Genomic DNA, 23,897 nt, shown 5'->3' with positions numbered 1-23,897 from the left:
GGCATTATGTATCTCTTTGGGACTGTTCGTTAATTAAAAAAAACAAAAAAAAAAAACATTTTGGATAGACGGTGTTGGGTGTAACTAGTTACTGTAATTTATTTTTCCCTTGAAAAAGTAAAGTAAGGGATGGCTCTTATTTTTGTTAACTAAACACTGTGTATAGACTGTATAACAATTATATATAAGCTAATACAATAGTGGAATTTAAAGTCTAACTTTAAAATGCATGTTTTTCTGTATCCTTCTCACATTTGTAATACTTTGGTCAGTTAATTAGAATAATTTATGTAGTTTTATATTGTTTATTTGAACGAATTAAAAGAGCCATTTCCATGTCTATCCTTGAATCACTGAACTAGTCGAGGTTGATATAGGATTTAGAAAGTAATTAGTAATAAGTAATTAAATACTTTTTGGAGAGAGTAATTTATACAGTTATCTAATTACACTATTAAAGATGTAATTATTAAACTATTAATTAATTGTTTTTAGAGTAACTTACCCAACACTGCATATTAAAGTTTATTTTATTACAAACTCTTTATTTTTTATATATTCAGTCCAGAATGTTATTGTATTGTTATTCTTTTAAAGTTACTTTTAGAACAAAACCAAGTATTATATCCAAACATGCATGTAACCTTCATGTGAAAAAATATTATAATGATGATAATAATAATAATAATGTTAGTTTACTTTATATTAAATTCACCTGGCACTAAAATCTATATAATATACTATAATATAAAATACTATAATATACTAGGCTATATATATATAACCAGGTAAAACTTGTAGTAAACATAACCCTTAAAATTGCGTATTATGATTATGAAACCATTACACCATTAATCTGAATAACAATATAAAAATGTTAAAGAAAAAAATACAATTATCTAATCATACCTCACTGTCACACTCATGTTGTTACAAAAACATATACTTTATTATTAAAAATGTGTATTTTGTGTTTGTGTGGAACTTTGGTACGACCATCTTGTCCTGGACTCCATGGAAGTAGAGATTTTTAACTCAATGGGAATTCTTGGAAAAATAGGAAAGGAAATAAATACCATGGGCCACAATAGGTTAGGCAAATGATCTGTGATCATTCACTTTCATTGTATGCCAAAAAGACGCAATAAGAGAAGGGCAACTCAGGCTGTCAATCCTTAATAATCTGGCAAAAATCCTATTGTGTGTCCCACGGAATAAATTGAACTAAAACGGAGTTTGTAGCAACATGAGGGTGGATTTCCAAAAGACTTTTAATTTGGGGGTGAATTGGCTTTTCCTTGAATGTTTACTTTTCCTCGAAAGGCATGAGCTGTAAACTGACTCCGCCCACTCAGGATGACTAATCCATTTTTACACTAGCCCCGCCAACTCAGGACGACTAATCTATCCCGCATTAATAGATCACACGCTCATGTGCAGACTGTACTGATGTTATCCCTTTCTCACGAGTTAATAATTAATTGAGCTGCTGCAATGATCTCAACGATCTGTAATTTAATGTGTCTGTTTGCAGTCTAAGTGGATTTGAGCAGTGCAGATTCATTATGGCAGCTTTGCGTGCAGCAAAACAAGCTTTAAGAAGAGAAATCAAGGGTCGAGTGGCTGCAGTGAGTGATCAGGAGAAACTCAGACAGTCTCATGTTGTTTCACAAAAGGTAAATGTCATCGACGTGTCAGCTGAGTGGCACTAGCTTTCAGGGGACTTGTAATATACGGGACAGTAGTTAGATTGTACTTTGCACATATAATCTCTACAGATGCGTTATTAACTTAACCGAATATCCACCATAAAATGTCATTTTTCTGTCTCAGGGTAACTTGCAGAGATAATTTCTTAATCACATACGCAGTGTTTATTGGAGCAAAGCAAATATGCACAAATATGTAACTTTTTATTACTTATAATGTTGAATATGTCTCACATTGATTACGTTATTGACAACTTTTTTGCTCCCACCAATTTTTGTTGTTATTGTTGACATTTTGGATATAAAAAGCCATATTTCTGCACACAACAGTGTCTTTGCATCCTGGTCTCCATGGCCTTATCTTGCATTGCACCATGTCCCTGTATATGGACAGGGTTTTTATTTTTATTTTTACTTTGACCCGGGGATCCCCAGGGGGCCACAAGGAAGTGCTGGGGGTGTCTGCAGAAATGTTTATAGAAAAACTAAAAAAGACATAATTTAAAAATAAGATTTAAATAATAAAAGTGATTTAAATGAATACAAACTAGATAAAAAGTAAATGATTGATGTGTATGGCGTTTTTAATAATACATATTATTCAAAGCAGCTTCACCGGTCCAAGGTGAGTGTCAGAGTAATGTTCATATGGCAGTAAATAGAAATATTTTCCCACTAATATCTTGACATTTTTAATTTTTCAGACAGTATAAATTGGGTCTTTATTCAACTAACTCTAGATTCTTTTTAAAGGGTTAGTTCACCCAAAAATGAAATGTCTGTCATTAATTACTCACCCTCATGTCGTTCCAAACCCTTAAGACCTTCGTTCATCTTCAAAACACAAATGAAGATATTTTTGATGAAATCCGAGAGCTTTCTGACCCCATATAGACAGCAACACGACCACTTTCAAGGCCCAGAAAGGTAGTAAAGAGATTGTTAAAATAGTACATGTGACTACAGTGGTTCAATTTTAATATTTTGAAGCGACGAGAACACTCTTTTCTCTTCCCTGTCACTCTCTTACACAATTTCCCATTGTTGGGCTATTCACACAGTGCAGCACTTCCTAGTTCTACAGCAGAACACCGGCTCACTATTGGCTGAGCACGATCCCATGATCACATGCATGCATTGTGGTGCTTGCGTGAATTGCGTAGGAGAGTGACACGAAAGAGAAGACATTGTTGAATAAAGGCATTATTTTTGTGTTTTTTTGCCAAATTCCCTTAATCACCCATCACAATGAGTAGTAGTTCTGATGTGCAGCAAAAGATTGTCAAGAGACATCATGTAATTACATACAATAACCTTGATGGAGCAATATACAATTAAGAAATACGGCCTATGTTATAGTAATCATATTGCAGTAATACATGTTATGCATGCTACAAAATAAACTATAAATGACTGTGTGTAAATATGGTTTGTGTTTATTTACTACTATCCAAACTCCTGTCTAGTTATTCAGGCATCCCAAATACCTGTCCAGTCAGCGTGTTGCTGTCTTCCTGAACATGCATGATGAGGTGCGCACAGAGGACATCCTCCAGGACATCTTCAAGAGGGGCAAAGTGTGCTTCATTCCCAGATACTTTACCAAGAGCAGTCATATGGACATGTTACGACTTCAGGACATGGAGGACATGAACACGCTGCCTCTCACATCCTGGAACATCCGGCAGCCAGCAGACGAGGACCCCAACAGAGAGGAAGCCCTAGATACAGGTGGGTTGGACCAGAAGATTTAGACAATGGACATACCCTATAGAAGCTGCCACGGAATAAAAAATACAAAAAAAGGCTTTTATCTCTCAATTCTGAGAAAAAAGTCAGAATTGCGAGTTATAAACTTCCAATTGCGCGAAGTCAGAATTGCAGGATATGAACTTGCAGTTGCGGGTTATAAAGTCTGATTTGCGGGACAAATATGAGATTGTGAGATATAAACTCGCAATTGCGAGAAAAGTCAGAATTGAGAGATTAAAAACTTGCAGTTACCTTTTTTAACTGCAAATTTATATCTCACAATTCAGAAAAAAAGTCAGAATTGTGAGCTATAAACTAAGAATTGCAAGAAATAAAGTCATAATTTTGAGTTATAAACTCCTAATTCTTTACTTTTTTTCTCAGAAGTGCATGTTATACTTAAACTTGAAATTGCAAGTTATAAACGAACAATTGTCAGTTATAAAGTCCAAATTGTGTAGCCTGGCTCCGCCCTCCTACGTACGTCCGCTCAATTTAAATTTTCCTTCAGTACTCTCGTCTGGGATTGCGGTATATTCTCTGGTTTTCTCCGATCAAATTTTAACCGATCCAATCAGCGAACAGAGGGAGTTACTGAGAACGATGACGTTGATGTTGTGCTCTAGTTTGAAATGACATATGTCACGTCCAAACTTTAGCGATTGGTTATAGCAGATCCAGAGTGGCTCTGGGCAGATCCAATAGTTTTAAACTTCAACAGAGTACCCGCCTTCAAGGTAGTTAACGCTTGTCAATGGAGATTGGCCAGACTCTCTGTACAAATGAAATGTGCCAGAGTCTGGTAGGACCAGGCTACAAATTGTGAGATATAAACTCGCAATTGCAAGAAGAAAAAAAATCAGAACTGTGAGATAGAATTCACAATTACCTTTTTTATTCTGTGGTGGAAACAAGTTTTCATACTACCCTCTTGCAAAAATTTTATTTGTATTTTTTATTAAAGGAAAAATAAAGTGCATGTTTAAAAAAACAGCCAAATGCTGCATATTTTGCCGGATATTGTGTGTTGTTGACTAGTGTTACATTCTCAACCTAATTGATTGTATTTTAGTTCATCATTTTAGTTAGAATCATTGGCTGGTTTATAGCATTTCATTTAGTCTGAAGCACAGTTTGTAATACACGAGGGGAAAGTATCCCATCAAACTGAATTTATTTATTATTTAATTTTCTTAATAACAGCCAAAAGGCAGTAGAAGGTCCGCACCAAATACTGAAAGAGTTCAAAATAGATAGATAAAAATTACTTTGCCTAAGCTCAAAAAGCATATTAAAGTTCAACAAGGAGAGGAGCTCACACATAATACACAAGCGTTCTGTGTTTGCATTTGGCCTGTAAATAAAGTATGTTTTGTAAGAAATCTTCACATGTTATTATGTGTGCAAGCTCCTCTCCTTGTTGAACTTATTTAATTAATTTAAAATAAATTCAAAATATAGCACATATCCACAGAGCAATTATAATTGATAATTGTATGATATAATAATAATTATTATTATTATGTTATAATGTTATACAGATATGAAGTGTGGCAAAGGAAATGTATTGCACCATTAGATGGTGCTCTCACCCCACAGATTCATTTGGCTTCATATTCACTTACTGTATAATTAGGTTCCGGTGTTTTGTATTGCATAGAACACAAGATTTTGCATCTAAACATTAGGATATTTATTTTTAGTTTGATACGGTAATATTATAAAAGCAGAATACTGCATTCCAGTGTTTAAGAATTGTAGGCTACATATGCTGACTAGTAGTAGTTACACCAAGTTGCTCCAATCATGTTTTTTGAAGTCCTTGTTTTTTTTAAATGCCTTATGAGTTACGGGTTAGAAACAGACTAAAGACCACAGTGACACCTAGTTTTACTGTAATCCCAATATATTATCTTTCATTGTGTGATCTAGAGTCATATCAAACATTAAATGCACTTAGAAACACATTTCACTTCCATAATTTTTGCATAATTCAATTAATTTAGAAATTGATTGAATGGTGAAAAGTGGGTAGCCTATTATCAGAAGGGAATCATGTGGTTAGAGATGGTGCAATTTTTTTAAATTATATGCCCCAATTAATCCTGCACAATAATACCAGAAAGTGTATTAAGAAAATAAATGTTGAAATTCAAGCATTAGCAGGGTTTTTTATGAGTGTATAATTTCTTCATTAATGTGTAATTTAGTTATTGACCAATTGTTTATTGTCAGACTCATGTGGTATACTGCCTGAGTCATGCACTTACCATCATATTTAATATATTCCCCCACATTTATTTGCTGTAAGTGAATTATGATTCGTAAATCATGCTGTTTCCAGCACACCAAGTATTTATGGGGTCTGTGACTGAGGACTGTTTATGATTATCAAAGACGTGCTTTTCTTCTAATCGTCCTAATTTACCATCTACACAACTATACAGTTTACTTTATCTCTGTAATTTATCATCAGGCTAATTATAGCTTAAGTATATCTTACGTTTTAGCAGAATGGCTTGTTTTATAGAGCAAATAGGGAAGAAATCACCCCGTCTAACTGTGTCCGTGTGGTGGAGAATATAAACTAGGCAGAACTGAGCAGGTGTTACAGGACGGCAGAGGCAGACCAAAGCCTCTCGCCCCTGTTGAGCAAGTAATAACTCTGAGATTAAAGTCTGTGTGTTTTACACACACATTTGATGGGGTGTTTGTGTATATGTGCATTAAAGAGAGAGAGAGGAGGGAATGAAAAATGTAGCCATTCAGGAGAAAGCAATAGAATTGGGAGTTGATATGTGAAACGCACATGAGGAGGGGTGTAATCGCACTGAACTATCCCAGTTGGAGAGGAAGGTGGGTGTTTTTGTGCATTTTGTTCCCGCAGAGTGAAACCGTAACCTTGAGCTTGTGTACTTGCCTTTAAAGTCAACAGGAAATAAAAAAAAAATACCTTATTTGCTTTCTTAATAAGATTTCTGGTCCTAAGGCCTGTTCACACCAAGGACGATAATAATAAAGATATATTTTTAAAAATCGTCCTAAATATAAAAGAATAACAGTCCACACAACAACTTTAACGATAATGATACAATATCGATAAAAATATAATTGGAATCACTTTCAGAACAATTTTTTTTCCAGTTGATGAACGATAAATACATTGACAGCCAATCAGAATTCGTCCTGCTTTAAGCTTGAGCATTTAAAAAATGGCAAATAACAAAACTGCAGCGTGCTCTTATATTAAACAGAACAATATTTTCCGCTGGTATGGACTCTAATATAGTTATCGTTAATGTATCTTTAAATGTATCGTTCTTGGTGTGAACTGACCTTTATTGTGGACAATTCATCAGTGCACAAAATCATTTCTTATTTAATATTAACTGTATCATAGCTATTTCTGTTAGGTTAGGTTACAGGGTTCCTACGCAGTTTGGTAATTTCCAGGTCTGTATAAGTATGGAAAAAAGACAACTGAGTATGGAAAAGTATGGCCCTATTCAGTTTTCTAAAATATAAAATTAAGAATTTCTAAAAAATTAATTTGTCTTACAAAGAGAGTATTTTCACTGCAAAAGTTTAGTGGTGGTTGAACACAACTGAATTAATTCAAGGCACACATTTTTATTATGCAAAACTGTTTGGCTTTACCATGAGCGAGTCTCTTTTGAAACTCATTTAAAGAATGTGCAGAATGAGAAAAGAAGCAAACTGTCATCTAAATCAGACTGTAATTTGCTGTTTGGTGATCAAGCCACATGATTTATCCAACTGATTTATCAGAGGTGAATATATGCAGGTTATAAAGCATTTTAGGTTTCTTCTCATAATGTAAGCACATTATCACTTTGTGAAAACCAAAAACAAAAGTATTGAATAAAAGTATTACAGTTAGCTGTATACATCGATCAGGCTGTGGCCTCTTTCAGTAGGATAATGTGCCTTGCCACAAAGCAAAAATGGTTCAGGAATGGTTTGAGGAGCACAACGAGTTTGAGGTGTTGACTTGGCCTCCAAATTCCCCAGATCTCAATCCAATTGAGCATCTGTGGGATGTGCTGAACAAAGTCTGATCCACCTCGCAACTTACAGGACTTTTAGGATCTGCTGCTAACATCTTGGTGCCAGATACCACAGCACACCTTCAGGGGTCTAGTGGAATCCATGCCTTGACGTGTCAGGGCTGTTTTGGCAGCAAAAGGGCGACCAACACAATGTCATAATGTTATGCCTGATCGGTGTATATACCAAATATATTGCTGAAAAATAGTGCTGTATGAACCATATTTAAAGGGTTAGTTCACCCAAAAATGAAAATAATGTCATTTATTCCTCACCCTCATGCCGTTCCACACCCGTTATACCTCCGTTCATCTTCGGAACACAAATTAAGATATTTTTGTTGAAATCTGAAGGCTCAGTGAGGCCTACATAGGGATCAATGTAATTTACACTCTCAAGATCCATCAATGTACTAAAAACATATTTAAATCAGTCCATGTGAGTACAGTGGTTCAATATTAATATTATAAAGCGACGAGAATATTTTTTGTGTGCCAAAAAAACTAAATAACGACTTCTATAGTGATAACCGATTTCAAAACACTGCTTCATGAAGCTTCGGACGGAAACGAATCAGCGAGTCGAATCATGATTTGGTCAAACCGCCAAACTACTGAAATCACATGACTTTGGCGCTCCGAACCGCTGAATCGACTCGATGATTTGTTTCCGTCCGAAGCTTCATGAAGCAGTGTTTTGAAATTGGTTATCACTATATAAGACCTTATTTAGTTTTTTTGGCACACAAAAAATATTCTCGTCGCTTTATAATATTAATATTGAACCACTGTATTCACATGGACTGATTTAATTATGTTTTTAGTACATTAATGGATCTTGAAAGTGTAAATTATATTGATGTCTATGTAGGCCTCACTGAGCCTTCAGATTTCAAAAAAATATCTTAATTTGTGTTCCGAAGATGAACGGAGGTCTTACGGGTGTGGAACGGCATGAGACTGAGGAATAAATTACACTATTTTCATTTTTGGGTGAACTAACCCTTTAAATATGGTCTGAAAAATCTACAGATATGTTTTGAAATTTGAGTCAGGAGAAGTATGGAATTTTGAAATGAAAAAGGAAACCCTGAGGTTATTATGATTAAATTGACATTGACTTTAAATGTTGCCAACAAAAAGAAATGAAAGAGAGCTGAGACTAGATGAAAATGTCAGGTGTGTGTGTTTGAAGGAGGGACAAGCATTGAATCTGTGTGTGTAAACTGACCAATCTTTGCATGCTTGTATTGGTAGTACATCACCGTGACACTAAGTGCTAACAAGACTGAATGGTTGGAATCCACCGAAGTGCACTTCATTGCCTATCTGTTGGTGTGTCTGATTGAGGTGCTCCGATAGCATTTAATCCTGCAATAACACTCCATTCCTCACTGTCTTCCCTTAAGGTCAAACGGTGCCGCTTGTAAATCAACAAGTTTTTATGGGATTCCAACAAACATTTGGACTTAATGAGCTGTGCCGTCTGGTTAAAATGACTCACATTTCCGGTTGCAGTAGTAAAACCATCTCATAGATGCTGCTGTTATTATCATGTCTGAAATGGGTCTCTTACAAATGTAGCTGTTTTGGTGAAAGAAAAATTAATGTATGCGTGTGTAATAGTTTATTAGAAGTGAGCTAGTGTCTGATATTAAACACCATTACTACCATTACTAATGTTTTCAACATTAATAATAATAACCCTTGTTCATTTTACAGTTCACTGTTTTTACTGTGTTTTTTTATCAAATAAATGCTGCCTTGGGGAGCATAAGAAATTTATTTCAAAAACATTAAAAAGATCTGAATTATTCCAATTATTTTAAACTTTTGATCGGGAGTGTGTGTACAGTGCATCCGGAAAGTATTCACAGCGCTTCACTTTTTCCACATTTTATGTTACAGCCTTATTCCAAAATGGATTAAATTCATTTTCCTCAAAGTTATTCAAATAATACCCCATAATGACAACGTGAAAGAAGTTTGTTTGAAATCTTTGCAAATGTACTAAAAATAAAAAAACAAAAAAAAATCACATTTACACAAGTATTCACAGTCTTTGCCATGACACTAAAAATTTAGCTGAGGTGTATCCTGTTTCCACTGATCATCCTTGAGATGTTTCTGAAACTTGATTGGAGTCCACCTGTGGTAAATTCAGTTTACGGGACATGATTTGGAAAAGCACACACCTGTATATAAGGTCCCACAGTTAACAGTGCATGTCAGAGCACAAACCAAGACATGAAGTCCAAGGAATTGCCGTAGCCTCCGAGACAAGGTTGTATCAAGGCACAGATCTGGGGAAGGGTACAGAAAAATTTCTCCAGCATTGAAGGTCCCAATGAGTACAGTGGCCTCCATCATCCGTAAATGGAAGATGTTTTGAACCACCAGGACTCTTCCTAGAGCTGGCCGCCCGGCCAAACTGAGTGATCGGGGGAGGAGGGCCTTAGTCAGGGAGGTGACCAAGAACCCGATGGTCACTCTGACAGAGCGCCAGCATATCTCTGTGGAGAGAGGAGAACCTTCCCGAAGAACAACCATCTCTGCAGCACCCCACCAATCAGGCCTGTATGGTAGACTGGTCAGACGGAAGCCATTCCTCAGTAAAAGGCACATGACAGCCCGCTTGGAGTTTGCCAAAAGGCACCTGAAGGACTCTCAGACCATGATAAACTAAATTCTCTGGTCTGATGAAACAAAGACTGAACTCTTTGGCCTGAATGACAAGCATCATGTCTGGAGGAAACCAGGCACCGCTCATCACCTGGCCAATACCTCCCTACAGTGAAGCATGGTGGTGGCAGCATCATGCTGTGGGGATGTTTTTCAGAAAGATGAATGTACAGAGTGTGCAGCAATGTACAGAGACATCCTTGATGAAAACCTCTTCCAACAGGACAACGACCCTACGCACACAGCCAAGATAACAAAGGAGTGACTATGGGACAATGCTGTGAATGTCCTCGAGTGGCCCAGCCAGAGCCAAGACTTCAACCCGATTGAACGTCTCTGGAGAGATCTGAAAATGAAAAGTTTAAGAGGTTCTGCAAAGAAGAATGTGAGAAACTGCCCAAAAATAGGTGTGCCAAGCTTGTAGCATTATACTTAAAAATAATTGAAGCTGTAATTGGTGCCAAAGGTGCTTTAACAAAGTGTTGAGCAAAGGTTGTGAATACTTATGTACATGTGATTTTTATTTTTATTTTATTTTTCGTTTTTGTATTTTTAATAAATGTGCAAAGATTTCAAACAAACTTCTTTCACGTTGTCATGATGAGGTATTGTTTGTAGAATTTTGAGGAAAATAATGAATTTAATACATTTTGGAATAAGGATGTAATATAACAAAATGTGGAAAAAGTGAAGTGCTGTGAATACTTTATGGATGCACTGTATATACAATTGATATAAAATGCATTTAAATGTAATAATTAATAAATATATACATGTATATATTACAAAGTATTTACAGCTAAATTAACAGCAGAAATTTAAAAATGTGTCTCTTTTTTCTCATTTTAGCATTATAACTAAATGTTTGTCATTGGGAAAAAATGAAAGCAATCATAAAAGTGTGCTCTTCATCTAATGAAAAAAAAAGAAAGTAAAAAGCTGCAAACTCCTGTTTCTTCAATCGTTTCTACTTCACCTTTTACACCAGAGGATCGTGAACTGGGATCAGCAGATAAATAGATGAGATAAAGATAGAAGAAGACAGAAGAATTTTTGAAATCCTGCAAAGTACTGATGCACTTTCAGATTGAAACCTTGAGCAATTTGGGGACAAAACGGGGATTGATTTGGAGGTATTGCTCTGAGATGAAGCCTGCAGGCCTGAGAAAGATATTTTGCAGTACTGTTAAAAGTATAGGCTTGTACATTAAATACCTTGTCTTGTTTATGTTGGACATGGTCTAATTGGTTCAGGCACATTAATACCAATTTTTTTATTTAAAGCAACTGTTTACAATTTGTCAACACCATCATTTCAAGTTGAAAAATGTATATGTAATAATTCTTCGTAGATGCATTATTAAGGAATGTTGAAGAACAGCTTATTAGAACAGAGCCGAGAGTGAAATATGGAACAAGGTGCAGGAACAGGCTGCAATCGTGAGATGTTTGCACCATTGATATCAATATTTAATGGTTTTGCTTGTGTTTGAAATTTAGACTCGTAACATATTTCATTTAAACAATAACTCTGGGCAATGTCATTTGCTTTATCTTCAAAATTGACAAATTTATCAAAGTCCTTTATATCCAATGGGCCTTGTTCATGAATGTAAACAGAACGCAAGTCCTTTTGTGCATAATTTGTTGCATTAACCCTCAGAGCCCGACGGCATCGCCCACGACGTCACACGGCACCTCCGATAAATATCTATATTATTTCATGAAACTTTTATCGATTTTCTTACCGTTTTTTCCAGCAGAAAGCTAACGAGCTAGCCATCACGGGGGTGTCTTTGGTGTCTTTGTAGCCTTTACAGAAGGTTTTCTATCCAGCCTGGAACATGTGCATCTTTTTGGAGTTGTTCAGCAATAAATCAAAACGCTTACATCCAAGATATATCCACTTGATGTCCATAATTTATAAATTTTCCGTCATTTTTGCCGCTAGCGCGATGCTAGCTGCCATTTTGGATGAGGGTTTGACCAATGACAGGCTGATCCGTCATCCACGTTGGTGTGCGTCATTACGCATTACCACAGCTCTGTTATTGTGGAGAGAGAGAGGCGCACGGCTAGTGTTGAGGAGATAGAGAGAGAGACGCGCTGCAGTTTTTTGGAGAAAGTTTGAGGAAAAAGTTTGAGAAGAAAGTTTGTGGAGAAGTTCCTGATAGGAACTGTTTTGAGGCTTGGCACCAGTAAATATCCAAAATCCAAAGAGGCCAAAAGCGCCTGGACTTTTTTTGGAAAAATGTAAATAGTTTTGGTTCTGTATAAGTTATCATGTTTATTCCTGAGTTCCAGGACTCCAAAGACTTGAACAAACTGTTTTCCAGAGGAAATATGCTTAGCTTTTATTTATTTGTGTGTGTTTTCAATAAATATTTGAGTGATTCAATTTCCGTTTTATGTTTTCATTTGTCTTTATGGTCCCCTAAACTTATTTTACATTCAGGTGACATCAATGCAACACAAAAATACTGACAGTGCTACTTGTCTTGAAAAAAAAGAGGTGTGTCAATTGTCTGTGCTCAACAGGGTTGATGTTTTACAAGCTTTTTTAGTAAATAACACCAGGCGGAAAATTAATTGTAAAAATACCCTTAGGTCTTAAAGGGTTAAAACAAATACAATTTACATAAAAATGCAGAAAATCACTGATTATTCATGAATGAGGCCCATTGTGCTCATTAGAAATGTAGAGAACACAGCAGAACACAAATCTATTCATATTGCACTTAATGCAACAGTTGTTTTGCAATTGATTTTGTTTGAAAATGACCACATCAGTTCGTTCTTCGATTTCGCTTGAAGTATATTGAGGCCTTTATGCAACACTTAGGTTCACTTACAGTTAATGCAGGAATTCATTCTATACTCATGTTTTAGGTGGTTGGTTGTGTAAATTTAATAGTGGTTGTTTGCTTCTCTACACCAGCAGTCCAAATAAATCCATTTGTACATAAATTGGTGAAGGCAGTTCAGTGACACTGACAGTTTACATCATGGGCGTCGGAAGCAAAAAAAATGTGGGTGGGTCCTCAGAATTTTTTTACTGGAATAGATGCCAATTACATTAAGTACAAATATACAGCTTTACTTGGTAAACGTATAGGTCGGAAAGACAAAATTACGTAAATCGCCATATCATTGAGAGCGATAGTAGTGTAGGGGTAAGACGCACGGCATCTAGTTTTGACACAAATCGACCCGTGGTTCGAGTCCTGCTTTCGCCGAAATTAATCTTCTCCGTTTTCCCATCACATATCAAATCGGAAAGGCATTTATTTTCAATACAAATTAAGAAAATATTAGAAAAGTGGAAATAAAGCGTCTAATATGTGTTTAATAATAAGTGTTTATCGATTAGGGGTAGGTAAACAGACTAGTGCTGAATGTTAGAGATGATAAAAGTGAGTGGGTCCAATATCATTGATCGTAAAAAGTAGGTGGGTCTTGTCCCACCCATATACAATGGTTCTGACGCCCGTGGTTTACATGCTAATGGATTTATGAATGATATGCATAGAAATTGGTTCCACTTGTGTTTCAGTTGCAAGAAATTGGTTTACGAACAGTTTATCTAGAAATTTGTTTTACTCATGTTTCTTGTGGCCCAAATTGTGGAAATTAAATTGTATAGTGTTTTTGGCTACATGATCAGTGCTTGAATCCATTTGTATACATAAATAGTTTGCGTGCATATGGATTTACCCATGATTTGTACAATTAGTTTGGCTTGTTTCATGAATGAGGCACAAAGAGTGATTTTGAATCTATAGTGTTTGTTGGCTGCATGAGTTTAAATGTGACCCTGGACCACAAAACCAGTCATAAGTCACATAGGTATATTTGTGGCAATAGCCAACAATACATTGTATGGGTCAGAATTATAGATTTTTCTTTTATACCAAAAATCATTAGGATATTAAGTAAAGATCATGTTTTAATGAAGATATTTTGTAAATTTCCTACCGTAAATATATAAAAAATGTATTATTAGTAGTAATTTGAATTGCTGAGGACTTCATTTGGATAACTTTAAATGTGATTTTCTCAATATTTCGATTTTTTGCACCTTCAGATTCCAGATTTTAATTGAATTCCAAATATTGTCCTATCCTAACAAACCATACATCAGTAGAAAACGTCTCAGGTTACTTGCGTAACCTATGTTCTCTGAGTAGGGAACGAGACGCTGCGTCACTTTAATGACGTAATGGGACGCCCTCTGGGTGTGCCGATTGTCTGAAGCCCTTATAGAATCACGCCAATTGCTATATTAGCGCGCGCGCCATCTGCTCCTCAGATTTCTCTGCCGAAAAGGAAGGCCTGTCGGCAGCGCGAGGAGCTTGGCAGCGTACGCAGCGCCTCGTTCCCTACTCAGAGAACATAGGTTACTCAAGTAACCTGAAACGTTCTCTTTCATAGGTTCACTCGACGCTGCGTCACTTTAATGACGTAATGGGAACGATATACCAAACACGCCAAGCTAAAGCGCTGCCGTATCTGGCTCAAAGAACACCAGATAACCTGCATGACTAGGTTAAGCAGACAGGACATGCGAACCCGGAGCCACGTCGAGATCCAAACTATAGAATCTCACAAAAGTGTGCGGAGAGGACCAACCTGCCGCCACACAAATATCCTCCAAAAGAGCCCCTCTAAAAAGTGCTTGAGAGGAAGCCACACCTCTGGTAGAATGCGCTCTAATATCAAGAGGTGAAGGTAAACCACGCACCTCATAAGCTAAGGAAATAGCCTCTGTCACCCAATGGGAAACCCTTTGCTTCGAAGCGGCAAGCCCGCGGCGGCCAGCACCGAAGCACACCAACAGCTGGTTAGATTTCCTCCACCCGTCAGAACGGTCAACATAACACTTCAACGCTCGAACTGGGCAGAGCAAATGAAGTTTCTCGTCTTCCTCCGAGCCAAACGGAGGGGGGTGAAAGGAGTGAAGAGTAATAACCTGAGAGCGAAATGACGTGGACAAAACTTTGGGCACATAACCCGGCCTAGGTCTTAAGGTAACCTTGACTAGGCCAGGGGCAAAATCCATACAGGTCCCTTTAACAGAGAGAGCCTGTAGATCGCCCACTCGTTTCAAAGAAGACAGAGCTAACAAAAGAGCAACTTTGAGAGTCAGAATTCGCTCAGGAGCTGACTCCAAAGGCTCAAATGGAGCCAAAGTTAGCCCTTCAAGGACCACGGAGAGGTCCCAAGAGGGAATACCAGGGGAGCGTGCTGGTCTCAGGCGCCTAACCCCTCGCATGAAAGATGAAACCAGTCTATGCTTGCCTAGAAGGATTTCGTCCGACTCCCTATAGCTATAGCTGCTATAGCTGCGACATAGACCCGAAGGGTGGTGGCCGCTGCTCCAGCAGCAAACTTCTCCTGCAAGAACTCCAGAACTGAACCAACCGGGCAGTTAACTGGATCTACTGCATGAGTCGAGCACCACGACTCAAAGACCCTCCACTTGGAGGAATAGAGCTTCCTTGTGGAGGGGGCTCTCGCATTAGCAATGATCTCCTGAACGTCCGCAGAAAGACCAGCGTTTAGTGTCGTTGGCCCTTGATGGGCCATACCCACAACTTCCAAATCTCCGGGTGAGGGTGCCAAATCCTGCCCTGAAGTTGTGTCAAAAGGTCCTTCCTGACCGGTATCTCCCATGGGGAGGAGTCCAGGAGGAGAACCATCTCCGAGAACCAAGTCTGGGATGGCCAGTGTGGAGCCACCAGCAGGAGGCTGGCCCCACTCTCCCTTAATCTGTACAGAACCGCCGGAATCAGCTTGATGGGCGGGAACGCATAGAGTTTCAGATTGGGCCATGGATGCGCGAACGCATCTATCCCCAACGGAGCCGGAGAGCTCAGAGAAAACCAGAGCCGACACTGGGACGACTCCTTCGAGGCAAAGAGGTCCACTTCCGCTTTCCCGAACATCTCCCAAATCTGTGACACAGTTTGAGGGTTCAGTATCCATTCCCCCGACCGGAGCTTCTGTCTCGACAGATAATCTGCAGCGAGGTTTAAGACTCCGGGTACATGGACTGCTCTCAGGGACAAAAACTTGTTCTGAGACCACAGGAGGAGTCGGCGCGCATGCCTGTCCAGGGTGCGCGACCGTGATCCTCCCTGGCGATTTACGTGAGACACCACTGCCATGTTGTCGGTCCTGACAATGACATGATGCCCCCTGAGTGAGGGGAGAAAATGCTGAAGGGCCAGGGATACCGCTCTCAACTCCAGGCAATTTATGTGCCAGGAGAGAACTTCCCCCTCCCAGATCCCCATAGCTGGTCTGCCCTCGAATACCGCACCCCAGCCGGTAAGAGAGGCGTCCGTCGTAACCATTTGGCGACGGAAAACAGCCCCCATCTTGACCCCTTTCTGAAGAAAAAGAGGGTCTCGCCACATTGATAGGGCACGAAAGCAACCGCGTGACACCTTCAATAGGCGAAGGGCCGATCCTGTTGACCGAGCCCCTGAGCGTTTCATCCACCAGAGGAAGGGCCTCATATGGAGCAGTCCCAGGGGAAGCACTGGGGAAGCTGCGGCCATGAGACCCAGGAGCCTGCGACACGTACCCACAGAAACATGATGGCCTAGCCTGAAGCGGACCAAGCATGTTGTGATACTGGAAATCCGAGCACGAACACCTAAGAAGGTGGTCTGCTGAGCCGGAGTAAGAACGCTCTTGTCGGTGTTCACTCTCAAGCCAAGAGATTGAACGTGTCGAAGAACAACATCTCTGTGATGACAGGCTAACTCCCTGGAGTGGGCCAGAATGAGCCAGTCTTCCAGGTAATTGAGAATACAGTGAACTGCAGCTCCCCTTTTTCTGACCAGAGGGTCAGGAGCGACTCGAAGTGGCCGAAGCAGAAGGTTTGCTGGGCCGCTTTGGGTCGATGCGTCTGTGAGGACGTTGACGGGGAAATGGACGACCGCAAGCTCCGTGGTGGGTGGAGGATGACTCTGGTCGCTCCTCCTGGCGGTAAACTCCCTTCTGAAAGAGGGGCGATCTCTGGACTGAGAGGGGGAGGGGGAAGGAGCGTCCCTCGCTCTCCTCGGCATGAACTGCTTAAGAGCGGCAGACTGAGATTTTGCAGATCTGAACTTCTCAACCACAGTATTAACCGCCTCCCCAAACAATCTGGACTGAGAAATCGGAGCATCCATAAGGAAAACTTTTTCCTTATCGCGAATCTCAGTGAGATTGAGCCATAGAGATTGGGCCGCTCCGCCGCCACCACGCCCGCCATAGAGCTTCCTACAGCGCGAACTGTGTGTTTAGTAGCCCGTAACGCCAAATCCGTGGCTTTGCGAAGCTCCTTCACTGCTTCCGGTGTCAAACCGGTGCCCTCGTCCATTTCCTTCAATACATCCGCCTGATAGACCTGGAGAATGGCCATAGTATGAAGGGCCATGCCAGCTTGACCAGCCGCCATGTAGGATTTGCCAATGAGGGCAGAAGTGGTCCTACACGGCTTAGTGGGAAGAAGGGGGCGGGACTTCCACGAGGGAGCTGAAGATGGCGCGAGGTGAGTGGCCAGCGTGTCCTCAACCGTGGGAATCGCGGAATAGCCCTGTTCCTCAAAACCCACGAGTTTGGTGAAATCAGCGGCTGCCGCGGTAGTTAGGCGGGCTGAGAACGGCTGCTTCCAGGATCTGGAAATCTCACTGTGTAGATCACTGAAGAATGGTAGCTTCCTCCGCGGAGGCCTAGAATTAGGGCCGCTGAGGAATCTCTCATCCAACCGAGAAGATTGAGCTTCGCGGGGTTCATCCGGCCACTCGATCGCAAGCTTCTGTGTAGCGCGCGCGAGTACATCCACGAGCTCGTCATATGCCGCTGATGGCCGCGCTTCCTGGCCGCTTGGCGGGAGAGCGTCGTCAGTATTTGCAGCACCGAAATCCTCGGAGTCGGATGCTGCAGTGAAAATGACATCCTCCAGTCCGAAGGAAACCGCATCGCGTGCCTCCGGGCTGGGACAGAGATAATCATACGAGTATTCCACAGGCGGAGTCCCGCGCACGTGCTCGGGGGAGAGAGGGAGAGAAAGGGGGAGGCCCGTTTGCTCGCACTCAACATCCTCGAGCTCTACATCCGAACCCCAGGTCGCGGATCCAAGAAAGGCCTGCGCGGCCTCGGGAGCACGACGGGGAAAAACGGATGACTCCCTCTCAAAAACCGCGAGCCTCGAGCGGAGGGTTTTGAGAAGGAGGTTATCGCAGTATTTACAGTTAGAGAACCCCTGAACCGCGTGCGTGAGGAAATCCCAGATATTTAACACACTTACTGTGGGGATCGTCGATCGCGATGAAGCGAGTGCACGGCGGTGGGCAACGTCGGAATTCCATAGCACTTCACCACAAGGAGAACAAAGTTCCACAATCCGCGGTCCCTGAAGTGCTGAGGTAAATATCGACTGAATCCTAGAATTTTGGGCCAGAAAAAATCGAGAACCGAAGGGCATGAAATGGCCGCTTCGTGAAGGCAGAGAAATCTGAGGAGCAGATGGCGCTCGTGCTAATATAGGTGACTACGTCAGGTGGGGCGACGTGCGCGCCATCAGCCAATCAATTGGCGTGATTCTATAAGGGCTTCAGACAATCGGCACACCCAGAGGGCGTCCCATTACGTCATTAAAGTGACGCAGCGTCGAGTGAACCTATGAAAGAGAACTTATTTATTCAGCTTTCAGATGATTTACCCTTATGAGTGGTTTTGTGGTCCAGAGTCACAAATCTGTATGCAAGTGAACCATTGCACAGAACTTTTTACGTACAAATGGCTTTAAAAAAAAGTTAACAGAAATTGTATCACATTTCATGAGGCGACATTTCATTGTGTGAGTTTGAAAAGAAGAGGTTGGGGGGTTGGGTGGGTGATACAAACATAGACTACGCACAGACTGCAAAACAAGCAACTTTCTTCCTCGAGAGGTCAGAATCTAAATTGTATTAGTTTAGACCAAGCCTGCAGCACTCATGTTAAGAACTTAAGCTGACGTGCCTCGATCGCCCCCAGGTGGTTGGTCCAATTATAGGTCATAACCCCCGCCTCTCCGTGTATTCAAATGGACGCGAGACAAACTAAACAATCAAATTACACTTCATATCCTTTTTTTCCCAAAGTTGGGTTCTGTCATTTTAGGCAGTTTTTATCACACTGATTTCATTTCAAGTGTTCGTTTTTTAAATAAGTTTGATTTTAGTTGAGATGAGATTGACGGCTTCTCTGAGTGAAGTTGTCACTGAGGCACCAACAGATTTTTTTCCGGGAGGAGATTGGAGCTTTAGCCTTAATTTCTACATTTCCATAACTGTTTATTTTACACCGACATAATGAATTGTTCTGCATCTGCGAGAGTGGGGGCGGGCTTTAGATATCGCACATCTACTTCCTGCTCTCTACTGCGCAGACTCCGGTCCCGAGGTCATTATACTGTGCAGACTCTGTCCCAAATCTGCGCAATATGTCAGCACCATATTCGGACCTCCGGAGGCTTCACTTTTATTCAGCGGAAGAGAATGAAGTCACTTCATCCATATTATTTTACGGTCTATTAGACATACTTTTGCTGTGTCTTTATTGCTACATTTCTTGTAACTTTCAAAACTATTTTGTATAATACCATAATTAATTATCCACTAATTAGCTGTCATTGTTTACACATCTGCAACTATCAAGTAGATAAGTCAGAAATAGACATGCATTGGTTATTATATCTGTCAATTAGGAAACATGCATGATGCATCTTTTCCATTTTAAATAACCAGAATATATTTACAAACGAACAGAAAAGAATGTGGATGAAAATAAGCTATTTTATAAAACACACGTATCTTTCAAACACCTGTCTGTAAGCACACAGATGTTTTGTGTTTATAGATATTAAATTACAGTCCGTACTGCCAAATGATCTATTCAGTGAATGTTTGGCTTCCCTGCACGTTTTTGGTTCTTAAGAACTTAAAATTCACTGTATTGTGCTGTAATGGTATAATTTGAGCTCCAAAAACAAATCTGCATAATCCACATAATCTTATTTAATTACTGTCTTTCCTTTCTAATTTTGTTACAGGAGGACTAGATCTTATCCTCATGCCTGGTTTGGGATTTGATAAGAACGGGAATCGGCTTGGCAGAGGAAAGGGTTTCTATGACACGTATCTAGAGCGCTGTAGGACGCACCCGAAGGGAAAGCCGTACACCATTGCCTTGGCTTTCAAAGAGCAGCTGTGTGCTGAAGTCCCAGTGGGTGAACATGATATTCTTATTGATGAAGTCCTCTATGAAGATGAGTAATGAACTGGACCAGTCGGACCATGATTTCAGCGCTGTTGATTTGAATTCAAAAGATTCCTAACAACATTGATCCGGTTGCTGAATGAAATGCATTAAATCTCTTTGGACGCAGTCCATATTCTCAAATCATGTAATGTTTGCAGACTCTTTTCAGAAAAGCCTAGAAGAGAGTATCTTTTATCAGCAGAAGATTTACCAAACTATGACTACACTCTTTATTGGCATTGATGGTTTAGTTTGACCTTGACCTTGGTTCCATGAAGAACCTTTCCATTCCAATATAGCTTCTTTATAGAGGATCTATATTAATAAAACATTTAATTTTATTAAAATGTTCTTAACACAATGAAAAAAAATATTCTTTAAAGGGTCTTTGGGGAACCAAAAATGTTTTTTCTATGGTGTTGTTGCAAAAACACCCTTTCGGATCCTTTTTAGGCTAAATATGCAGTCTGTCCTAACATTAACTCTTTCCCATTGAGGTCCCTGAGGTCTGGAACTCTTTTTTTAAAATGTATATAATGAAAGTTGTGAAATAATTGCCTAATATTAACTCTACTTTGCTATAAGGATATTGCACATCACCACGTTAATCAGCGACCTTCTGACTAACATAACAGTGGACTAACTAAAATTTTTTAAATGACCAATCAAATCAAAGTAGGCGGGCTTTATGTTCACAGAAGAAAGAGAGAAGGTGATGGAGATGAGAGTGGAAGAGGAGGTATTGCATTCTGTGCCCAGGATGAGATGAGCATTATAGATATACTCAGTGGTGGAAATGGCTGAAATCTCGATTTAAAAAAAGTAACGAATTAATCGTACATTCAACGTCTGCGTTTTTAATATTTTTGTATTGTAATAATTTCACAGTACCTCTCCAAATTTATGTAGAAACAACTTAAAGACAGTATATTTGAAATATTTGTTGTAATGGCATATTTTTATCAGGGCTAGTATCACTGATACTAAAACTGCTACTGATGTCTCAGATTTTTTTTTTCTTTTAAAACATTAATGATAGACATTCAACATTACAGTATAAATAAAAGCTATATCAATTCCAAGTGAACTTAAAACAATCATCACACAAACCCATTACAATAAATGTCTGGGGGTCATTTGGAACATTTCAAACTTGTGTGGGAAAAGGTTACACAAACGGGGCTTTGCTACAGTATATTATTTTGAATTTTTTTTTTTTCTACATTATTTTCTGAATTCTACAGTTTGTCTTGGGTTAGTTTAATAATATAGCCTACGCATCTTTGATAACCCCTTGTTATAAATTAAAAAGGGGAAATTATTAGTAATAATCTCTAATTGACCTGATTAGCTAAGCCCTCTAAAAACACAAGACAAGCAGGACCGTAACACCACACATATTGAGGGGGACAAGTACCGCCCCAATATGTAATGTAACTTTCTTCAAACAAACGTGATATCACAAGCTTTATTAATGTTTTTACTGTAAAGTTGTGCAGTTTAAGGGGGATTAATGGTATTTTTTTAATTATTATTTTTGCCTCAATTTGTAATAATTTAAATAAATACATTATATATATCTATATATATAAAATGGCAACATTTTATGTAAAATCCACTTTTTAAAAAGATCTATATTTCTCATTTTTATTCATGATGATAATGTGAACATGTACTTTGGTTTAGTTGAGGATTGCTGCCATCTACTGGAAAACAAACACTTTTATAATACAAATTTTACCTACAGCCACTATATGACTTGATTTTTGAAATGTCTAAAAATCATTATTATAACAATAATAACGACTTATCTTTTTTGGGTGTGTGGTGAGATATAAGAAGCTAAACATTTAATATTTGACGACTGTTTATGATAATGGATAACCTCTCAGCTACAATTAGATTATATATTTTTATTTTTCATTTATTCCCTTAAATCCCTTTTAATCCTTATTTTATTTTTCAGGTATCATTACATGCTTGGCCTGTGTTTTCATTGCATTTCCAATTTTGACCAGCTTGGGTCGGCATTTGTGTGTTTTGTGTATATCTCGCATGTATTTCTGGATCTGATATATAACTGAATTCGAGCTCTTTTCGGGCAAGACGGCCGGATCATTTTTAGATGACCATTTATGTATTATTATTATATTTATAGACAGGATACTTTCAGGTACGTTAACACAGCTTCATCCATTTCAAAGTTTCTGTTTGGCATCTGTTAAAGTAACGGGTTTTTGGTCAAAATTACAGTTCATCATTCCAGATAATTTACCTCAAGCGTGCACCGATGGAGACGCATTTCCATTGGATGCAGTCTGCCGGTATTGGCCAATCACAAAAGTCGACATTGCGCAGCCATTATCACAGAATATCCCACTACGTTTTTATTATTATATATTATGTTACATTTATGTGGCTAAAATATTGTAGAATATTGAGTGGATAAAATATAGAAATCCTTCTAATTAAAAAAATAAAATAAATCTAACCTTTTTTTTTTTTTTTTTCACTGGAACTCCGTCCCCCCTCGAAAACGTCCCCTCCCTGCAAAAACGCTGGCGGTGGCTAGCAACATTAAAAAAAAAAAAGTGGGTAGGGAAAGAGTTAAACAAATTGAAAAATAATAAACTTTCAAACCTGTATGCTGTTATAATTTTGTTCTGTAAGAACACAAAGATGATTAAAAGAAGATTTTTCATACAGCTAATTTCAATACGACAACAATTAGCTGTGACCATGTCAGTCACCATAAAAGTGGCCTATATTACTTGTACGCTATTGTGAGTCTTTCGAAGTCATTTGATAGCTCTGTGTGCGAAACAGACTGAAATTGAAGTCATTATTCACTGAAAACCTCTCCACGGCAACTGTTTTCATTCTGCATTCCACATTTTTGATCGAGCTGTTTGGTTACAGCCATAGACTGTAAAAAAGATGAACGACGTGTCTTCACTCCACGGTCATTGTTGATTACATTATTTAGAGCCCAAGTCTACACAGTATTGATCCTGAGGTGGAACCGTGGGATCAAGGTCCTGCCAATTCTCCCGCTTCTGCGGACTTAATTGCAAGCTCAGCTGTCAATCATGTTACACCCCATTTTTATAGCATCAAATAACTAACTAAAACCAAACTTGTTAGAAAAACAAACATTTGAACATATGTAAGCGTAATAAGAATTACCTAAAATGTCTTCGGAAAATTATTTGAAGAGTAATTGGATTTGACTCGTGTTCCATTCGATTACATGGAGAGTGTATGGACTGGACTGGACTTCATTTATATAGTGCTTTCAACAGACCATGGCCATCCAAAGCGCTTTACACATTGCCTCACTTTCACCCATTCATACACCGACGGCGGTGTCAGCCATGCAAGGGGTGGG

The 23,897-nt window shown here is 39.2% G+C and overlaps 1 protein-coding gene across 1 annotated transcript; it reads left to right on the top strand.

Moving 5' to 3' along the window:
• Positions 1-1,449: 1,449 nt before the first annotated feature.
• Positions 1,450-21,589, top strand: mthfs (5,10-methenyltetrahydrofolate synthetase (5-formyltetrahydrofolate cyclo-ligase)). Its single transcript, XM_079811153.1, has 3 exons — positions 1,450-1,676; positions 3,176-3,440; positions 20,301-21,589. Exons 1-3 carry the CDS (start codon positions 1,566-1,568, stop codon positions 20,522-20,524), a joined length of 600 nt encoding a protein of 199 aa, XP_079667279.1. The 5' UTR covers positions 1,450-1,565; the 3' UTR covers positions 20,525-21,589.
• Positions 21,590-23,897: the final 2,308 nt, after the last annotated feature.

Source organism: Gobio gobio (assembly GCF_949357685.1).
Source record: "Gobio gobio genome assembly, chromosome: 2".
Lineage (NCBI taxonomy): Eukaryota > Metazoa > Chordata > Actinopteri > Cypriniformes > Gobionidae > Gobio > Gobio gobio.
The sequence above is the reverse complement of the archived record's forward strand: the minus strand, read 5'-3'. Positions and strand labels throughout refer to the sequence as shown.